The following is a 21,523-nucleotide window of genomic DNA, read 5'->3' as shown; positions in this document are numbered from 1 at the left end:
TAGTCCTTGATGGGCCCTTGGCTGCTCCTTAATTGATCCTTGGCTGGTCCTTGATGGGCCCCTGGCTGGCCCTTAATTGTTCCTTGGCTGGTCCTTGATGGGCCCTTGGCTGGTCCTTGATGGGCCCTTGGCTGGTCCTTGATTGGCCCTTGGCTGGTCCTTGATTGGCTCTTGGCTAGTCCTTGATTGGCCCTTGGCTGCTCCTTAATTGATCCTTGTCTGGTCCTTGATGGGCCCTTGGCTTGTCCTTGATGGGCCCTTGGCTTGTCCTTGATGGGCCCTTGGCTGGTCCTTGATGGGCCCTTGGCTGGTCCTTGATTGGCTCTTGGCTGGTCCTTGATGGGCCCTTGGCTGGTCCTTGATTGGCTCTTGGCTGGTCCTTGATGGGCCCTTGGCTGGTCCTTGATTGGCCCTTGGCTGGTCTTTGATTGGCTCTTGGCTAGTCCTTGATGGGCCCTTGGCTGCTCCTTAATTGATCCTTGGCTGGTCCTTGATGGGCCCTTGGCTGGCCCTTAATTGTTCCTTGGCTGGTCCTTGATTGGCTCTTGGCTTGTCCTTGATGGGCCCTTGGCTGCTCCTTAATTGATCCTTGGCTGGTCCTTGATGGGCCCTTGGCTGGCCCTTAATTGATCCTTGGCTGGTCCTTGATGGGCCCTTGGCTGGCCCTTAATTGATCCTTGGCTGGTCCTTGATTGGCCCTTGGCTGGTCCTTGATCGGCTCTTGGCTAGTCCTTGATGGGCCCTTGGCTGGTCCTTGATGGGCCCTTGGCTGGTCCTTGATGGGCCCTTGGCTGGTCCTTGATTGGATCTTGGCTGGTCCTTGATGGGCCCTTGGCTGGTCCTTGATTGGCCCTTGGCTGGTCTTTGATTGGCTCTTGGCTAGTCCTTGATGGGCCCTTGGCTGCTCCTTAATTGATCCTTGGCTGGTCCTTGATGGGCCCTTGGCTGGCCCTTAATTGTTCCTTGGCTGGTCCTTGATTGGCTCTTGGCTTGTCCTTGATGGGCCCTTGGCTGGTCCTTGATGGGCCCTTGGCTGCTCCTTAATTGATCCTTGGCTGGTCCTTGATGGGCCCTTGGCTGGCCCTTAATTGATCCTTGGCTGGTCCTTGATGGGCCCCTGGCTGGCCCTTAATTGTTCCTTGGCTGGTCCTTGATGGGCCCTTGGCTGGTCCTTGATGGGCCCTTGGCTGGTCCTTGATTGGCCCTTGGCTGGTCCTTAATTGATCCTTGGCTGGTCCTTGATGGGCCCTTGGCTGGCCCTTAATTGATCCTTGGCTGGTCCTTGATGGGCCCTTGGCTGCTCCTTAATTGATCCTTGGCTGGTCCTTGATGGGCCCTTGGCTGGCCCTTAATTGATCCTTGGCTGGTCCTTGATGGGCCCTTGGCTGGCCCTTAATTGATCCTTGGCTGGTCCTTGATTGGCCCTTGGCTGGTCCTTGATCGGCTCTTGGCTAGTCCTTGATGGGCCCTTGGCTGGTCCTTGATGGGCCCTTGGCTGGTCCTTGATGGGCCCTTGGCTGGTCCTTGATTGGATCTTGGCTGGTCCTTGATGGGCCCTTGGCTGGTCCTTGATTGGCCCTTGGCTGGTCTTTGATTGGCTCTTGGCTAGTCCTTGATGGGCCCTTGGCTGCTCCTTAATTGATCCTTGGCTGGTCCTTGATGGGCCCTTGGCTGGCCCTTAATTGTTCCTTGGCTGGTCCTTGATTGGCTCTTGGCTTGTCCTTGATGGGCCCTTGGCTGGTCCTTGATGGGCCCTTGGCTGCTCCTTAATTGATCCTTGGCTGGTCCTTGATGGGCCCTTGGCTGGCCCTTAATTGATCCTTGGCTGGTCCTTGATGGGCCCCTGGCTGGCCCTTAATTGTTCCTTGGCTGGTCCTTGATGGGCCCTTGGCTGGTCCTTGATGGGCCCTTGGCTGGTCCTTGATTGGCCCTTGGCTGGTCCTTGATTGGCTCTTGGCTAGTCCTTGATTGGCCCTTGGCTGCTCCTGAATTGATCCTTGTCTGGTCCTTGATGGGCCCTTGGCTTGTCCTTGATGGGCCCTTGGCTGGTCCTTGATTGGCTCTTGGCTGGTCCTTGATGGGCCCTTGGCTGGTCCTTGATTGGCTCTTGGCTGGTCCTTGATTGGCTCTTGGCTGGTCCTTGGCTGGCCCTTGGCTGGTCCTTGATTGGCTCTTGGCTGGTCCTTGATGGGCCCTTGGCTGGTCCTTGATTGGCTCTTGGCTGGTCCTTGATGGGCCCTTGGCTGGTCCTTGATTGGCTCTTGGCTGGTCCTTGATGGGCCCTTGGCTGGTCCTTGATGGGCCCTTGGCTGGTCCTTGATTGGCTCTTGGCTGGTCCTTGATGGGCCCTTGGCTGGTCCTTGATTGGCCCTTGGCTGGTCTTTGATTGGCTCTTGGCTAGTCCTTGATGGGCCCTTGGCTGCTCCTTAATTGATCCTTGGCTGGTCCTTGATGGGCCCTTGGCTGGCCCTTAATTGATCCTTGGCTGGTCCTTGATGGGCCCTTGGCTGGCCCTTAATTGATCCTTGGCTGGTCCTTGATTGGCCCTTGGCTGGTCCTTGATCGGCTCTTGGCTAGTCCTTGATGGGCCCTTGGCTGCTCCTTAATTGATCCTTGGCTGGTCCTTGATGGGCCCTTGGCTGGCCCTTAATTGTTCCTTGGCTGGTCCTTGATTGGCTCTTGGCTAGTCCTTGATGGGCCCTTGGCTGCTCCTTAATTGATCCTTGGCTGGTCCTTGATGGGCCCTTGGCTGGCCCTTAATTGTTCCTTGGCTGGTCCTTGATTGGCTCTTGGCTTGTCCTTGATTGGCTCTTGGCTGGTCCTTGATTGGCTCTTGGCTGGTCCTTGGCTGGCCCTTGGCTGGTCCTTGATTGGCTCTTGGCTGGTCCTTGATGGGCCCTTGGCTGGTCCTTGATTGGCTCTTGGCTGGTCCTTGATGGGCCCTTGGCTGGTCCTTGATTGGCTCTTGGCTGGTCCTTGATGGGCCCTTGGCTGGTCCTTGATGGGCCCTTGGCTGGTCCTTGATTGGCTCTTGGCTGGTCCTTGATGGGCCCTTGGCTGGTCCTTGATTGGCCCTTGGCTGGTCTTTGATTGGCTCTTGGCTAGTCCTTGATGGGCCCTTGGCTGCTCCTTAATTGATCCTTGGCTGGTCCTTGATGGGCCCTTGGCTGGCCCTTAATTGATCCTTGGCTGGTCCTTGATGGGCCCTTGGCTGGCCCTTAATTGATCCTTGGCTGGTCCTTGATTGGCCCTTGGCTGGTCCTTGATCGGCTCTTGGCTAGTCCTTGATGGGCCCTTGGCTGCTCCTTAATTGATCCTTGGCTGGTCCTTGATGGGCCCTTGGCTGGCCCTTAATTGTTCCTTGGCTGGTCCTTGATTGGCTCTTGGCTAGTCCTTGATGGGCCCTTGGCTGCTCCTTAATTGATCCTTGGCTGGTCCTTGATGGGCCCTTGGCTGGCCCTTAATTGATCCTTGGCTGGTCCTTGATGGGCCCTTGGCTGGCCCTTAATTGATCCTTGCTCTATCTGCTGCCTCTACCTGCTCATCCAGGTGGATGAAGTAGGACTGAAACTAAATGGAAACTGCAAAGGAAGGTGTCTGTTGCTAAACCAACCTGACCTCTGTTTAGCTCTCAAGCCTTTAGTCAATGAGTGGGGAAATAAATTTTAAAAATCATGTTTAGTGTCACAGTGGTTGAATTCATGTTATCAGCAGCAAGTGGACAAGAAACAATGAGCATTTTCACCAAAATGACAAAAAAGAAATAAAACACTGGAGGGAACTTGAAGAGATCATACCTCGTCTCTCTGCAGCAGAAAAACCCTAAAATCCTCTGTATGGGTCAAAGGTCAGCTTGTTGCTGCTGGGTGATAGATGGGAGGAGCTTCTCTGCCGGGCTGGGTTTCCCAGTCTGCTGTGTTCCGGGCCAGATAACTGGGTTTACTGGTTCATCTGCATTCCAGTTCTCACCTCTGCAGATTAGAAAATGCTCTGTTTTCTTAACTGGATGCCATCAGATAGTAATAAACAGGAACCGTGAATGAATGAATGAATGACGGTAACTCCAGAGTTACCGTCATTCATTCATTTCCAGTTATGCAAACTGCCCTGCTGGTTCTGCTGGTTCTGGTGCATCTTCATCCCATTTCAGGTGGTCTAACCAGCATGCATTACATAACTTTGCTCTGTTATTTTTATTTTCTATTCAGTTTGCTGATATTATTGTTAAATTTCAATGAACCAACAGCTACATCTTAGGATGTTGTATTATGCAGAAGGTCTCCAATAATGTAAATCAGCATATTTATCTGACCAGATTCCCTTTCATGTGTTAAAAATGCATTTTTGCATAAAAATAAAAAAAAATAAAAAAAATGCATTTTTGCCATTTTGGCTTTGTGCTAAAATCTAATTTCCTCCTACCTCACTGCCCACTAAAAACTTTGTGGAACAAACATGCTTCAACGTTTTCTGTCCAAATTTGCTTGAGTTCTAGTCAAGATGTGGATCTATAAAGTCTGAGGTTCATCTACAGTATCAAATGGGCTTTCATGGTGTTTTTTTTGGATAAGAAATTTGGCGAGGGTAAATATTTTTCATTTTTTTCTTTGTTTAATCACCTATAAATCATACATGGTGACATTTAGAATAGTGGTTCCACCTGAAAAATATTCCTCAATGCCTTTCAGTCATACAAATACAAACAATTATATTTCCAGTTTATAGTTTGGGAGCTGAAATTACTTTAATTCACATATTCTCACATTCTCATTCACATTCTGATTCTGATTCATATGTAATTTCAGGCGGAATTTACTCCTAAGACTTTTTGGGCTTAAGGGGTTAACCAAAACTGTTCTTATCATAATGTTTGTATTACAGAATTAGTCCACATCTGTAACAGTGATAACCATTGAGTCTAAATGGAACACCACTGAACTAAACCGTGCCAGGCACAACCAAACCCCCTGAATCTTGTTATTTTTGCTTCCATAAAACAGCAAGAAAATTATCTGCAGAAATTAATATAACGACAACAACAAATAAAAAGCATGATTAAAAAGTGGAATCATATTAAAAAACATCGATACATAAAATAAATATTAAAACATCGAGCACGGTGTGCTTCTGTAGCGCAGTGGTTAGCGAGCATGACCCGTGTATGGACGCCTTAAGGTCTGGTTCTCCTCCTGCAGCAGCGTGTCGCAGATATTTTTGATTTCTGCCCAATATTGAAGCGTGGTCTGCGCTGTTATTCCACGCCACAACGCCAGAGGGCCAATCAGGAACTAGCTGTGGGTCTAGATACGGCGTTAAGGAAGTGGGGGCAAGTCTGTGCGACAACGGAGGGACATGAGGGCCAAAAAGAGCGGGGATCCAGGCGGAAAAAGGGTCCCAGCGTTCTCGCTCTGCTAGCTGCTCCATCTTCACCAGTCGTTTTCCACAATGGCGGTCAGACAAACAAAACAAGCCGGTAAGGAACCAAACAGGAAATAGCAGCTGCTTAGTTTGAGCCGAACATTTGACCTCATATTCAGTTCTTCGCCTTTCCACTTTATAGAAACAGTTATTTCCTATGAATCAGGCTGTTTAGTGTTTTATACCAAAAAAATTTACAATTTACCAATACTGTAGGAAGGCATTTCTACATAAGAGGTTTAGGGCCACTTAAAAAATAAGAAAAAGCTAAATTGTTTTTTAAATAGTATTTCAGTTTAATATGGGAAAAAAGTCAGAATTATGCTTTTTTTCCCTCAAAATTCTGACTTTTTTTCAGAATTAGGAGTTTAATCTCAGAATTCGGACTGAATTCCACGTCTGTTTTAGAGACTAAAATAGATCTCATGTTTTAATCACCTTCTGCTCTTCCATTAATAAAATAGCATCACCAGGGACCCCTCAGGGACGGAAAAAGTCGCCTAATTCCGTCATTTTCCACCAATGTGTTAGCCTGGGTGCCATTCCGAACTTAGTCCCGCCCACAACGTTTGAGATCAGGAAGTTCGGTCTGGCATTGCTCAATAGTAGCGCGACTATGCTCGCCCAATATCTGGCCGGCCAATCAAATTGTCAGGGCGGGCTTTATACGATGATGGACAGATGATCAACAGTAACGTAATCAACCACGTCACCGAAGCGCGCTTGGGTGACAACAACAATGGCTGCCGCTGGAGAGTTGAGGTGTGTAGATTCTGCTATTAGGTCTGTTCTAGAAGATAGCAAATTAATTTTAAAAGAGGAACAGAGAAACGCGATCAAGGCGTTTGTTGAAAAGAAAGATGTTTTTGGCATCCTTCGTAGGGGATTCGGCAAAAGTTTAATTTATCAGCTGGCTCCCTTGGTCGCTTAACATACGTCACGCACTCCGTTGCTCTTATTGGTTGTAGGTCTATCCAATTGAGTGCAGAGGCATTTTTTTTCCTGGTTCGTTCGAAACACGCCCCATAATCACAGTTCTATGGAGCAGCATCAGACTCATTCTGACTAGAACTGAGTAGGACTACGTCAGGCTAGCAATGTGTTCCTGTTCCTCCCAAACAGCTCACATTTGTCAGTGAAGCTGAGCCCTCCACATTTCTGCCTTCCCCACATTAAACTGAAAGAAAATTGAAAGATCAGTTAACTTTTTTTACTTTTTCAGTGACCCTAATCATTTTCTGTACATTTCAGACATCCTCTTTTCCTTATTAAAAAAATGGCATGTTTTGACTCTTCTTTATCATAAAAAAATAGAAAAATAAAGCTAAGAACATTTTTGTTTTAAAACTGTAAAGGATACTTTTCAACAATTCTTTATTCAACTATTACACTTTCCAAAGAATAAGAAAACAATATATATATATATTTTTATGGAACAATTGTGTTCAAAAGCTTCTAGTTTAATATGATTCCTTTGAAAATTACTGTAATTCCATTTAGAAAATTCCCCTGACTTTTGAGGTCCTGTTTTGCCTCAAAGGAACAATATTCTGGGATTTTTCACTTTTCTTGTTGATGTTAAACATTTTTTGAAAGTTATTGAAAATATTTGAAGTTGAGAGACTAAAGGAAAGTGATGTTGACCTGAAACACGCAGGAGGTTTTTTCACATGGTTTTCATAACAAGCAGAGAGAGAAGGATGTTGGTCTGTGGTTGAAGGGAAGCCGGAGGAGGTGCCTGAAAAAAAAAAAAAAACACTGTAAAAATGTGAGCTGATCTTTTAGGAAGGAGTCGGTCTGTATTCACGTCACGCCCATCCTAAAGAAAACACACAGAGAGAGAAATCAGACTCTGCAACGTTGCAAACTCCATCTGCATAATTCTCTCATTCTGATGATGCATCTCATGCACAACCCAAAACGTATCGACTCACATTTTTTGTGCTTACGACTTTTGTAGGAGAATGAATTAAGCGAGGGCGAACGGCACGAAACGAGGCCGTCGATAGAGCCGTCGGCCATCTTACAAATGGTGTAATTATCTCCTCATAAGGTTATTAGAGGATCAATGAGGCCTGGTGGCCGGATGGCAGAGGTGAACTGATGAAGGATGGAAAATGGTTACCATGGAGAGATACAACTAGTCAGCAACAGAGAGGAAGAGGAGCGGAAAGACTTTTCATGATTTCTACCTTTTATTGGTCGAATGTTTTCTCTTTCGTCTGCAGGAAATGCAAGTTAGACGGTTCAGGTGATTTTCCTACCAAGCAGAAAAAGGCAATAGACCCGTTGGTTTTGTTTAATTTAAGCTCATTTTCATTATGGCCGGTTGATTTTTTTAAAACAAATAAAATCCATAAAAATAATTAGTTTCTTACACACAATTAATTTCTTTCTGGTTGGACTCGGTGCTGCCCCAACTTGTTGTTCACCACATACCAAAATAAATCTTCTTTCAAGATGAAGACAAGTTAAATGTGACGCCATTAGTTATAAAACTAAGAAAATGAAGTGTAAGGAGCCTATCATGCAGAATCTTAGAAAATTCCTGCATTAATTTTACTTCTATACTTTAATTAGTTTTAAAAATTGTACTTTTAAACTTTTGCTGGAGTAAAAAGCTAAAGTTGATCCTCTAACTTCTATAAAAGCATTTTAAACAGTAGGCTTTATACTCGAGTAATAAGCACAGGCAGGGATTTACCATTAGGCAATACTAGGCAGGTGCCTAGGGCCCCAAGTTCCTGGGGGCCCCATAAAACTCTTTTTACATGTATGGTTAATACAACTATTCCTTATTTGTGCACATTAATTATGTTTTTGCTAAAAATCTTTTTGCTAAAATGCCATCAGAACGCTGATAATATTAAGTGTGTCTCAGCCCCCCCCCCTTCAGTTTCCACCATATTGGATCAGTCCATTTGCTGCACATGTTCAGAAAGGTCCAAACAGACAGCAGCAAACCATTTGAAAACAAACCATGCAAAGAGCAGTGTTGCCAACTTAGCGCTTTAGTCGCTATATTTAGCCACTTTTCAGACCCCTCTAGCACTTTGATTTCTAAAAAGCTCCTAGCGCCAAATCTAGAGACTTTTTTCTGCTACTGGAGACTTTGGAGACAACATCTAAAAGCAGCGAACTCTGCTCTCCAGAGCAAGTAGATTGGTAACCCCGCCTTCTGCTCTCCTCTATCTTTTCTGCTGTCATGATTCATGCAGCTATTATTTCATCCAAATGAAAAATGGAGAACAGAGAAGCAGATCATGGCTTGTCTACAGTGAAAAGAAGGACTGGGTTATTTACTTTTTGGAAGCAATCAGCTAAGTGAGCTTAGTGCTTGGAAAAAATCTTTCATTCCTTTAGAGACAGCATGAAAAGTCAGCTGAGTACAAAACATAGAGAGGAAAACAAGAAGAAAAGGGACAAGAAGAGAGGGACACAACCTAGAACAGATAATGGATGTCTATTCTATTAACATTTCACATAGTCTTCTCAAATCACAGGGCCCCCTGCCTGTCTTTGCCTAGGGCCCAAAATCCTTTAAATCCGTCCCTGAAAACATTAATACTTTTGACACCTCTACTAATGATTCATTGAAGGACATGAAACTTGAAGTGATCACTGTTTCTGTCAGCAGGAATTAAAATCAGTGGGAGAGCCTCTTCTGATCCCATGATGTCCGACTTCAATCCCAGGAAAAGGTTTTATGCTGCTGATCCTCACAGCTGATATCTGGTTGAGTTTAGGCAACAGTTCAGGAGATGTTGGTCAATGTTTGGGATCAATGTCATCATCATCCTGACGACGACAGGAAACACAGCCTCCTCTCTGGTGTTTGGGTGGCAGCCAGTCCACATGGCAGCTTCTCACAAACAAAGCAGTTTTACAGAATGAAAGCCAAAACCATCCTCCGTCATTTAAAGCAAAAACAGACCTCTTAAAGTCGATTCAAACATGATGAAGGGTTATGGAGTCCAGACCTGTCAGTCGGTCAGACCACAGAACACAAAGCAGCCCGCTTTTGGGTCGGGTGAGGACAGCTGGCATCAGCTGGTTCACCCCAAATCTAATTGACACGCTTTCATTCAGCCTCTATCATTTTAGCCACTTTTTGATCCACCAGCAACACTTTTCCTTAATCTGAGCTCCTTATCTGCCAACATGGATTTATCTTGCCAGGATTTATGCTCAGATTTCTCACTGCAAAGAAAAAACTGATCCGGACAAACACAATTAGGAGGATTTTATAAACTGTTTTTGAGGAGAAGTGGGATGAAACGTTAAAAAAAAATCAAGTTCAGACTGAGTTCAGCGTGATAACTCACACTGATTGCACTTCAGTGTTTTGGTGCTGCCTTTACATGCAGCTACATTTCTCTGAGATTTTATCGACAGTCAAACGCCTTACTTTGCTAAGCTTTATGTGGCATTTTAAATGTCTAAACATATCAGTCTGGATAGATAAAGTTAAGTGAGTTAAATGGAGGACCAAAACCACAAAGAATGTAAAAAAATATAAAAACGTAACACAATATAATAACGATAATATGCTGAGTATTAAAAAAAATAAAACTGTAAAACTAAAAACAGCAGCAAGAAGCAATAATGTTGAGAATTTGCTCCGCAAATCCATCTGGAAACCTTCCGTTGAAGGAATTTTGGGAAGCGGCGAAAATACTGGTTAGCTGATTGGCCTATGTTGGTGATAGACGGGCCAAATAAACCAATCAGATCAACGAAGCATATGACGCACTAAAAGCCAGGCTACTCTTGCCAAAACCAGTCGGGAGAAGAGCAAAAACATCTTTTCCTCTGAGAAAAGCCTCCAGAGCAGTGTTTTGCTCTTCTTTCAGTGAAGCAATACTCTGTAATTCCGATAAAACTTGCTCGATAGCCACGCTAACGCTAGTTTCATCGGCTGAAGCCGCCATGTTGTTTAGACTGAACTGTCGCGCTTCTCGTTGCGTCAAACCTCAACCCGCCTCAAAGCCAACGCTGATTGGACGTTCGTTTGGTGAACGGCTCCAAATTTTCTTCAACCGAGAGTCTCCAGACTGATTAGCGAGTGAAACCTTGAAAGCTCGCGAGATCAGGATGGTCTCACGAGGCTACGTAGGGACAGGTAAAATTTTGGCCCGACCTACTCGTCCCTACCACTAATTCTACGTGAATAACATGATTATAGTTTACAATACAGCGTTGTTGCAGAAGTCGCTTCTTTCTCACAACTTGTATATTGAAGTCAATATTTTAAATGCTCAGTTCCTCTTATAGTTCCCACGCCCATGTAAATACAATAACTCTATTTGCAGTCCCTTGAATATGTTATGTTGCTTTATTTTACAATACAGAGAACATCAGCATATCAAATAAAAAAATAAGACTGGGTTTTACCTCTGTTTACCTCTGCATATTACTTGTAGAAAACACCGGATAAATACTATGGCTGGGTATCGATTCAGATTTTCCAAATCGATTTGATTCGATTCACAATTATTGTTTCGTTTCCTTGATATGGAAGACATTCTCAGAAGAACCAATGCTGCAATTAGTAGAAACATCTAGCTCAAACTTGGAACATTACTAAAAAAATTACATATTTACATTAGGAATTAAACCCAATGCAGTTACATAAATCATTTATGTTTTATTTAAGGCTGTGTAAATAAAGTGGCAACTAAACCATCCGTCTTAGTCACTGCTAAGTTCAAAAGTAACCCCTTTCAAAGTGTAGGTTGTCCCAATTTTACACTATTCTGAGCCACTGATGCTTTAAACATTGATAAACAGCATCTTGTGTGTGTAGTCCTTATAAAATGTCTGTAAATGTAGCAAAGAAGCGAAATGCGCCCTGAAGCTAACGTCAAGCATAAAATAAAATAGGAGCATGCATAATGCGTAGGACTATGACATCAGACCAATTCAAATTAAGGCCAATAGTGTCTCTTCCAAAGTTGAGATCAAACCTACGCCCTTGGCAAAGTCAACGGTTGATGTGGATCAAGCCGCAGCAAAAGGTCCCGCAGCGCGTTTAGGCACAGCAGGAGAGGTGCGTCATGAGCTTCTGAGGCGCTTCAGATGCAGCAGCTGCTGGAGTTGGAAAAATGTACCTTTTGCTGCTGGACGCGCCGCATCAACCAATGAGAGAGGCTGATCTGGGAGCTGGCAGGGAGTCAGACACAGCACCCCTGATGCAGAGCGCTATGATCACTCCTCTGAAACTGTTTATTAACGTCTAAATTAACTTGAAATGTTAAAACCTGCGGGCAGAATATGTTGGCTTTTATTATCCTGCAGTGGCGCCCCCAGAAATGTTTCATAGGTGGGGAAACGTACTCAGATCTTGGTTTATTGTGTGATGTTAATGCTAATGGCTGTGCATAATGGGATGAAATGCTAAACTGATGCTACTACAATTTCCCCTGATGAGTTGGGTGACCAGTGGGGTGGCCGCCCCCTGGTGGCGCCACTGTTATTTGGTAGCTGCAGTTTGGATTATATAGTTGTACCGCTGAGTCTTGTCCTGAGGATTTTAGCTTCCAGAAACCTACAATGCAGCAATTGAACTGATTCCTTCCCACGATCATTACAACCCCAAACCCCAGAGCAGGGACCAAAACACCTCGCCACTTTCAGCCAGGCCAACAATTCCCTTCAACGACCCCCCTTTCAGAGACATAGACAGGTATGGGGCATTGCAGGCGAACAAAGAAGCCAACGACCCCCATTCCAAAGGGGGGGACCCCTTCGTCTGTTCCAATTAGCATTTTTTCTAAACAAAAACCAGGCTTTGTTGGGCTGCTGGATAAAGCCTGGAACTAAACGCTATTTCTGACATTTTGAATTGAAAAATCTTCCTGGATGGAAGAGAAACGTCTTCAAATTTGGACACAAAGTCCAGTGGATTGTTTTTAACCTTTTCAGGGGGGAATTGTTTGGACAAAAAAGGCAGAAGAACGGCTGTAGGTCAAGTACTGCTGCACAGAAAACATCCGTTACTGCTAATAAGTAAAATAATTGACCCAGTTTTTCCGTCACTGCTGGTCTTAAACTGACTGTACAGGTGCAGAAACCACTTGATAATGATGCAGCATCACAATCTCCCCCTCATGAAAATTTTCAGCCGTCAAACCGTCGTCTGCTCTGGATCCAGAGGCCTGAAGTCGATCCTGTTATGCTAATCGGCGTCAGCCTTTAATCTGAGCTCCTTCATGTTTTGCTCTCTCTGTGTTACAGTGAACGTTCCAGCTACGGTGATGGAGGCCATGACCAGGCAGGAGTCCCTCCAGTCCTTCAGCAAAAACAGCAAACCTTCCTTGTCTTCCTCCTCCAGCCCGCCGGCCACCCTGCTGCGGTCCATGGTCTTCCCCCACTCCCCCTGCTCCCGGAGCTTCTCCCTGCTGGATAAGGTCGGGGTCGGAGTTCAGTCCGACTCCACCTTCGGCCCGCTGGGGTCGAAGAACCAGCGAGTCCTGGCCAGCCCGACCTCCACCAGCCAGCTGAGCAGCGAGTTCAGCGACTGGCATCTGTGGAAGTGTGGCCAGTGTTTCAAAACCTTCACCCAGAGGATCCTGCTGCAGATGCACGTCTGTCCACAGAATCCTGACCGGTAAGAACCACGATGAGGGACAGATTTAACTAACCCTTGGACTCTTATTGCCACAGGACCGGTGTGGACATGTCCCCACCAATAATCTCTGCTTTTTGTCCTCTTTCCGCTCATTTACTTTAGCCACAGGTAACAGGTTGGGTGCAGCTATCTGTGTTCAGAGCGTTTTAAGTCTGTGTTTTTTTTCCCTCCTGTTACTACCCGAACCGTCCCGGAAGCACAATCCGTCCTGCGCCATCAGCTCATCTGTGCATCCAGATATACATCCGGGTCATCCTCGATTTTATTTTGTTAAAAAGACAGGCTGTTTTGTTAAAAACAAAGGCTCTATCCAGAGTAGAAAAAGAAGTGACAGCAAAGGCTGGATATTAGAAATAAACTGATGGTTCAGGAACAGATCCAGTGTTGTACGGGGCTCTAGCATAGCTGTCAGCTGAGCTGTGTGTTTATATCCTGGCATACTTTGATCATTAGAAACATTAGAGATGGACGTGAGCCGTTCAGAGGAATTTACACATTTTGGCTGTAATCTATGACTTTCTTCATCTCCTCACTATCTGTCGCTGCTGCATCCAGTGGGAGTCTGTGGACTGGAGTGGACAAAGTGTTTGGGTTTGTATAACATCTGCCAAGTTAATTATGTGCAGCATGGATGGAGGAAGATGAGATCTATATGCGTGTTGAGGTTAGAGGATGTATTGGAAATTTTTTGCTTAGCTTTATTTTTTTGCGGGGAGAGTCAGAGCAGCGTATAAATCACAGCAGCGCGTCAGTGAGAAATACCTCGCCTTACGGTGACGGGGCCAGGAAAACAGATGCCACTTATTCAATAAACTAATACTCATAGGGAAGAAAAATGTGGGCTGGATATGGAGGGGGGCGGGGGTGGGGGGTCGATCTGGGGCTGCCTGTCAATAGGAAGGTTTTATGGGACGGAGGAGCAGATAAAATTCAGCTGAACAAGCCAAACAGGTCAGAGTCCTGCAGCTTCAAGGCTGCATTATCCCTCATATTCATGCAGCCTGGAGCCGAACCAGGACCTGCGTTCCTGGATGGGTGGACAGAAAAGCACAAAGGTACCTGTTCACCCCCACAGACCGGTATTTAGCATCAGTTAGTGCTCAAAAACACCTATCCTGGTTTACAGGCAGGTTTTAAACCCTAATGATGCTTCCAGAAGGTTCTGAAGTTCATCTGTAGGCTGGTAGCTGAAGTTCAGCTTCATAATTTCATTATTAAACCAGAAATATTTGCTCACACTGCAAAAATGCCTTAAAATGTCTTAAATTAAGTGTATTTACGCTTAATTTGAGTAGGTAAATGAGAGGATCTGACAATGGAATGAGTATTTTTACACTTAAAATAAAATAATTAGATAATATGCACTTGAAATAAGACAATGCAGTTGTTTTTTTTCTTATTTTAGATGTAAATTTCTCCCTCAATTCAAGAAAAGTTGCACTTATTTTAAGAAAAAATTACTATATTTTTTGCAGTGCAATTAAAAAAAATAGATAGCCAAATACAAAATGCTCAGTATCATCTGACTAAAATATATGCTTAGTTTGATTTAATTTAAAACCATTTGAAAACAAACCCTGCAAAGAGCAGTGTTGCCAACTTAGCGCTTTAGTCGTTATATTTAGCCACTTTTCAGACCCCTCTAGCACTTTGATTTCTAAAAAGCTCCTAGCGCCAAATCTAGAGACTTTTTTCTGCTACTGGAGACTTTGGAGACAACATCTAAAAGCAGCGAACTCTGCTCTCCAGAGCGAGTAGATTGGTAACCCCGCCTCCTGCTCTCCTCTATCTTGTCTGCTGTCATGATTCATGCAGCTATTATTTCATCCAAATGAAAAATGGAGAACAGATAAGCAGATCATGGCTTGTCTACAGTGAAAAGAAGGACTGGGTTATTTACTTTGGCCTTTTTGGAAACACAGGAAGGAGCAATCAGCTAAGTGAGCTTAGTGCTGGGAAAAAATCTTTCATTCCTTTAGAGACAGCATGAAAAGTCAGCTGAGTACAAAACATAGAGAGGAAAACAAGAAGAAAAGGGACAAGAAGAGAGGGACACAACCTAGAACAGATAATGGATGTCTATTCTATTAACATTTCTCTATCTGGAGAATGAGGCTGTTTTATGTTTCGCCTTCTGAATTCAGAGGGGCCCCCTGCCTGTCTCTGCCTAGGGCCCCAAAATTCCTAAATCCACCCGTGTGACTTTGTTTTAATGAAGCTTCGGCTCCTCGTTTAACTAAATGATCTAATAACTTGTCATATTATCAGAAGTTCTTATTGGTTAACGTCCAAAACTGCCACTGGATCATTTTTTCATGGGTCAGTTTATTTATATTTATATTTAAATGTCTGCTTAGGCGGTAGATTATTCCTAGATTCCACCTTCAGGCCTGTCGCTGCTCTATCTGCTGATTTCTCCTCCATCTCTGGGTTTTTCTATCTCCCCTCCTTCCTCCTCCTTTCCTTCATACATATCGATGTTTACTTGATGGGAGCATCAGCAGCTGAAGACTGATGGCTCTGCATGTCAGTAAAAATCGGCCCGGCTCCATCTCTTTTAGTTTTTTTCTGCTGACCGTTTCTTTTTTTCCTCAACTTTTTCCTCTTTGTCATTTCCCTCGGTGTCATTGCAGCTGAATCCATCACCGGAGGAGCCGTTTGTTTATGTCAGCCGGAACTTGGAAGTGCTTTTGATTGGCTTTTAAACTGGTGTCGGGCTGCCGGACACTGTTTAACTCCTGAGATGATGATGATGATGATGATGAGTGATGAATCAGGGAGAAAAATGAGAGCGTGAATTAACTGTGACGCGGCTCACAGTCTGTAGATGTTACAGAAACAATGCAGCATGAAACCACGGGGGGAGGGGGGGGGCGATTAATAACCACGGCTCCTATGATGGATGTGTTTACTGTGCTGCTGTTTAAATCAGAGCTTTTTAGGGGAAAATTATTACCGAGCGCTTTGATCGGCAGCCTGAACGTCTCATTCTGCTGCCTGATGGTGTTTATGGATCAGCCTCCTGTTTGTTTATGGATATAATCCCAGTTGTATGTCAGAGGACAGAAGGTTTACAGCGCATTGAAAGTGTGTGTCATCACACCACGCACTGTTTACACGGATTAACCGTTACTTCTGTCACTGGGTCTCTTTCTCCTCCCACTTTTTTCAGCCATGTGAACCAAGAGAAAATTCCTCTATTTTTATCTGCCGTTGTTTTAATGATCTCCTCGGGGATCCGACGCCGGTTTGCTAAAGAAAGGGACTCAGATCAAAACTTTATTTCTGTTTTTATGTTACAGTAAAAAATATTAAAAGACAATAGATCTTTCTGTTTGCTTCTTTTGTGAAATATATCCACATGGTTCACTGGAAAAAATCAAAATCTAGATAAGTCATTTTTTCTTAAAATAAGTGTATTTGTTCTTGAATTGAGGAGGTAAAAGCGACATTTTGCCAATTGAACAGGAAAATTTACATTTAAAATAAGAAAACACAATTGCATTGTGTTATTTCAAGTGTATGTTATCTAATTATCTTATTTTAAGAGTAAAAATACTCATTCCATTGGCAAACTGTCTCATTTACCTATGCAAATTAAGGGTGAATACATTCTATTTAAATAATTTTTACTTATTTCTAGATCGTTTTTCCAGTGTTAGTTTTGTGCTTTAAGTTGTTAAAAATATTTTTGAAAAAAACAAGAAAAGCAGCATGATGCAAAATAAAATGGATTTCTTTGTGCATTTAGACCTTAGTTTTATCAGCAGGTTTGCTTTTTGAGCAACCTATTCTCATTATGAGTGCGTATGAAATCGTACGAAAAGTTATGCACCGTAATTTCGTACGTTTTGGACGTTTTTTTCGTCGTATGCGCATGCGCATCTGACGCACCATTCACGAATATAGAATATAAATTACAATTAGCCCTAAACCTAACCCTAAGATATAAAACAGCAAGCAACGTAGTTAGAGACATGAATAAGTGATGATTGCACTGTTTTTCCCAGTTTTACGTCCGTCCGCGGATCTGCTTTTTTTGTCTGTCTGCCAGCGCATGCGCACTGATGTGGTTTTTTGAGGAAAAAACGTCCAAAACGTACGAAATAGCGTGCATAACTTTTCGTACGATTTCATACGCATTCATAATGAGAATATGTTGTTTTGAGGCAAAAATAGCATCCAATGTTTGATCAGAGTCATGTTTATCTCCAGATGAAGAGACGCACTGGAAAAACAATCTAGAAATAAGTAAAAAGGGCTTAAATTAAGTGCATTTACCCTTAATTTGAGTCAGTTAATTAAATAGTTTGCAAATGGAATGAGTATTTTTACTCTTAAAATAAGATAATTAGATAACATGCACTTGAAATAACACAATGCAATTGTGATTTCTTATTTTAAGTGTAAATTGACTTGTTCCATTGGCAAAATGTCTGTTTTACCTCCTTAATCCAAGAGCAAATGCACTTAGAGAACCCACTAAGAGAACATGCTAACTCCATGCACAAAGGCTGGGAATCAAACCCAGGACCTTGGGTGGAGGAAGCCGGAGTACCCGGAGAGAACCCACTAAGAGAACATGCTAACTCCATGCAGAAAGGCTGGGAATCAAACCAGGACCTTGGGTGGAGGAAGCCGGAGTACCCGGAGAGAACCCAAGCATCCTCAGGGAGAACATGCAAACTCCATGCAGAAAGACCCGGGGCTGGGAATCAAACCCAGAACCTCGTTGCTGCGAGGCAGCAGTGCTACTCTCTGCAATCATCATATCTACATAAATTAACCCTTTAACGACCCCCCTTTCAGAGACATAGACAGGTATGGGGCATTGCAGGCTAACAAGAAGCCAAACGACCCCCATTCCAAAGGGGGGGACCCGTTCATCCGTTTCAATTTGCATGTTTTCTAAACTAAAACCAGGCTTTGTTGGGCTGCTGAATAAAACCTGGAACTAAACGCTATTTCTGACATTTTAAATTGAAAAATCTTCCTGGATGGAAGAGAAACGTCTCCAAACTTGGAAACAAAGTCCAGAGGATTGTTTCTAACTTTTTAGAATTAACTATGACTTGGATGACTGAGAATCTTCACCAGTTAACACTGTTGTTTTATACTCATTAATTAATCAATATTCTATCTATTATTGAACATTATATATTAGATAATTGAATAGTTACAAAGAATATTTATATATTTATTACTAAGTTGTGAAAACAGAGAGATTAGAGTCAGTCTGGATTCATGTGAGCATCAGTATAAAGCTATGGAAACGGGTCATGACACGTTCATGTGATTAAAAACTGCAGCATTTAGAGACGTTGATCCTGGACTGGATCAACCTGCAGCGTTAAACACATTCTGTTATTTTGGGGCCTTTGCTTTGGAAATGGTAGAAAAAAGATCATAATTTGACTTAATGAACTTTTCTGTTGGAAAAGTCTGAGTCTAAAAGCTTAGAAACCGACTGATGTGATTCAGGAACTGGATCCTGAAGCAAATAGTTTTATTGGAATCCAGTACAAGACCTTATTACCTTTGTAACATTCAAAAAATAGGGATATTTCAATGGCAAAAATTAAAAATAATGTAATAACAAGAAATGCCAACTTGCCCGAATATATTAAAGCTACAGTGTGTAACTTTTAGCGACATCTAGCGGTCAGACTGCAGCAACACGAACATCTCCCCCCCACCGCTTCTCCCCCCCAACAGTACGGCGAGCGTTACGGGACAAAATGTCTTCCACGACGTCCGCATCACCTACCTTCTCAAGTGATGAGGTTTGTTTACATAGATAATTTTACAGATAGTATTTCATTAGTCTGTGTAGGGTATAGATTTCATGTAGACTTAAGATAATAAATATACCCGTTATTTTTTCTACATCGTTGTGATGTAATGGGCGATCTCGCAATCGCTAGTTTGTTGGCTCTGCGCTGCCATAGCGCAAAGATGTCTGCCTCCATGGCTGCGAGACCCGCTCCTATGTAATTATAAATAACGAATTCTAAGGCAACGCAAATATTAAGGTTAAGAGGCTGAGCTCGTAGATAATGATAAATAACATAGTTATGTATAATATATTACATGTCTGACTGTATATCCCTGTAATTATTACACACTGTAGCTTTAAGAAAAATAACCTAATAAGAAATTCATGAAAAACACTCTGAGAGCAAAAGAAACACGTTTTGTTTTGGTCCAACATCACCTTAGAGGCATTAATGCTGGCACTTACATTGTTTTGTTTATGAAACTAAATATAATTGTTAGCTAGGCTTATACACTTTTTAACTTTTTAATTAACTTTTTACCTTTTTTCTTGACTTTTTTACTTTTTCCAACTTAATTTCCAGTCGGCAATATATCCTTCAAGGGCTCATCTAATTGGTCAGATGTCAAAATAAGACCTACAACCATGTAGCAGGATCTTTGCTGAATGGCTGGATATAGATCTAGTGCTTCTAGACCTCACTGAGGGACGGGGGGGGGTCCATTTGTAAGAAGTATGCAAGTAATCCAACACATTCTGTTATTTTAGGGACCTTTGCTTAAGAAATGGGAGAAAAAAGGTAAAAATAAGACTCATAAAACTTTTTGTTGGGAAAGTCTGTGTGTAAAAGTCTAGAAAACCGACTGATGTGATTCAGGAACCGAATCCTTTATGTTTTCCGCCTGAAGCCAAACCTTTCCAGCCAATAAAATCAAAAAATAGGGATATTTTAATGGCAAAAATTTAAATAATGTAATAACAAGAAACGGCAACTTGCCCGAATATATTAAGAAAAATAACCAAATAAGAAATTCATGAAAAACACTCTGAGAGCGAAAGAAACACGTTTTGTTTTGGTCCAACATCACCTTAGAGGCATGAATGCTGATACTGCCACTTAAATTTTTTTGTTTATGAAACTAAATATAATTGTTAGCTAGGCTTATAAACTTTTTACCTTTTCAATTAGCTCTTCGCCTTTTTTCTTGACTTTTTAACTTTTTTTTCCAACTTAATTTCCAGTCGGCAATATATCATCAGGGTTCAAGCAGATCCTTAAAATGTCTTAAAAGGCATTGAATTTTTCAATATAAAATCAAGGCCTTAATTGGTATTTAAATGTCTTAAATCAGGCTTTTATAGGTCTTAAAATTGTTACCACACCATAAATAGGATTTTATTTTTGTAATCGATATCAAACAATAAAATAGTTGGCAATATTTTTCTTACATTTACCAAACCTGCTCGCTGTAACCATTAGGGATGCACGATATTATCGGCCCCCTATCGGTATCGGCCTAAAAACTGAATGTCGGACATCGGCCACCCCACCGATATTTAACCCGATATTTGATCAGCTTCTGAGTTTCTAAAGTCTAAAAAAATATATATATATATACTACTTCTTCTTCTTCCTCAAAAACTTTTTTGTTACAGACTTAAAAGCTTCTAAAGACGAGGGAAAAAATATTGATACATTAAAATATCCCAATATCTTCATATGCTGATATATTGCCATTTAAAAACACCATATCAATCTCTTTCACTAATGAAATATTGCTATATGTCATCGTTATGCTACGAAATCCCCCGAAAATTCACCAAATGTTGCCATATTTTTATATGTTGATATATTGACGCGGTATCGATCTATTTTACTAACAAAATCTCACAAGAATTTGCAAAATATCACCAGAGTTTGTAACAGAACGATGAAATTTCACGAGATTTTGAAAGTAAAATAGATCGATACCGCGTTTTTAAAAATCAATTTGATATCAGCATATGAAAATATATTTGAGTATATTATTTTTCAAAGTGTCAGAAATGGATAACAAAACTGCTATTTTCAATGACTACTTATTTCTGTTCAGCTTTAACATCGGTATCGGTTATCGGCTACATGAGTTTTAAAATATCGGCATATCGGATATCGGCCAAAATCCCAATATCGTGCATCCCTAGTAACCGTTATTGGTTCCGTCCCGATAGCGGAACCAATAAAAAAGATGTTGCGGCTGGACCTTGGGATGATGTGACAGGAAGTTTTAAATTAAACGAAAAATTGGCTATCCATCCAAGAGTTTTCTGCATGGCTAAAACCACTACCAAGGAATATAGATTAAGCACGATGGGAGGCAGTGGAGACACATGTGTGAAGCGTGAAACTCAAAGCGTCAAAATCAAGTTATGGAGAAGCAGTATTTCTGCGTTCTGCTCCACCCTCGTCTCTGCAACGCCTCCACAGTATCTCTCGCATCACCAACGGCACCAGTAGAACCAGGTCTCAGGAAAATGTTTGGTATGCCACTAATGAAAGTAGGGGGATTGAGTACGGAACAAAACAAAGTTACTAAATTCAGTTCAGTAGTTGTTAAAAATATAACTGTCATTTGTTTGTTTTTAGCTTTCTTCCTATATGGAAAGTCTTTAAAATTTTGAAACATACTTACTGGGCCAAAAAGTTAAAATAAACATTT

At 42.5% G+C, this 21,523-nt stretch overlaps 1 protein-coding gene across 2 annotated transcripts in view; it reads left to right on the top strand.

The window, feature by feature from the left end:
- Positions 1-21,523, top strand: part of prdm6 (PR domain containing 6) — a 147,442-nt gene that overhangs the window by 94,486 nt on the left and 31,433 nt on the right. For both annotated transcript variants that reach the window (XM_038287108.1, XM_038287109.1), the window contains exon 7: positions 12,655-13,027. In XM_038287108.1, the coding sequence (XP_038143036.1) occupies positions 12,655-13,027 (373 nt within the window). The remainder of the gene's footprint in view (positions 1-12,654; positions 13,028-21,523) is intronic.

This window comes from Cyprinodon tularosa, unplaced genomic scaffold (assembly GCF_016077235.1).
Source record: "Cyprinodon tularosa strain WSP-4 unplaced genomic scaffold, ASM1607723v1 ctg235, whole genome shotgun sequence".
Taxonomy (NCBI): domain Eukaryota; kingdom Metazoa; phylum Chordata; class Actinopteri; order Cyprinodontiformes; family Cyprinodontidae; genus Cyprinodon; species Cyprinodon tularosa.
Note: the sequence above shows the minus strand (reverse complement) of the source record. Positions and strands in the feature narration are given on the sequence as shown.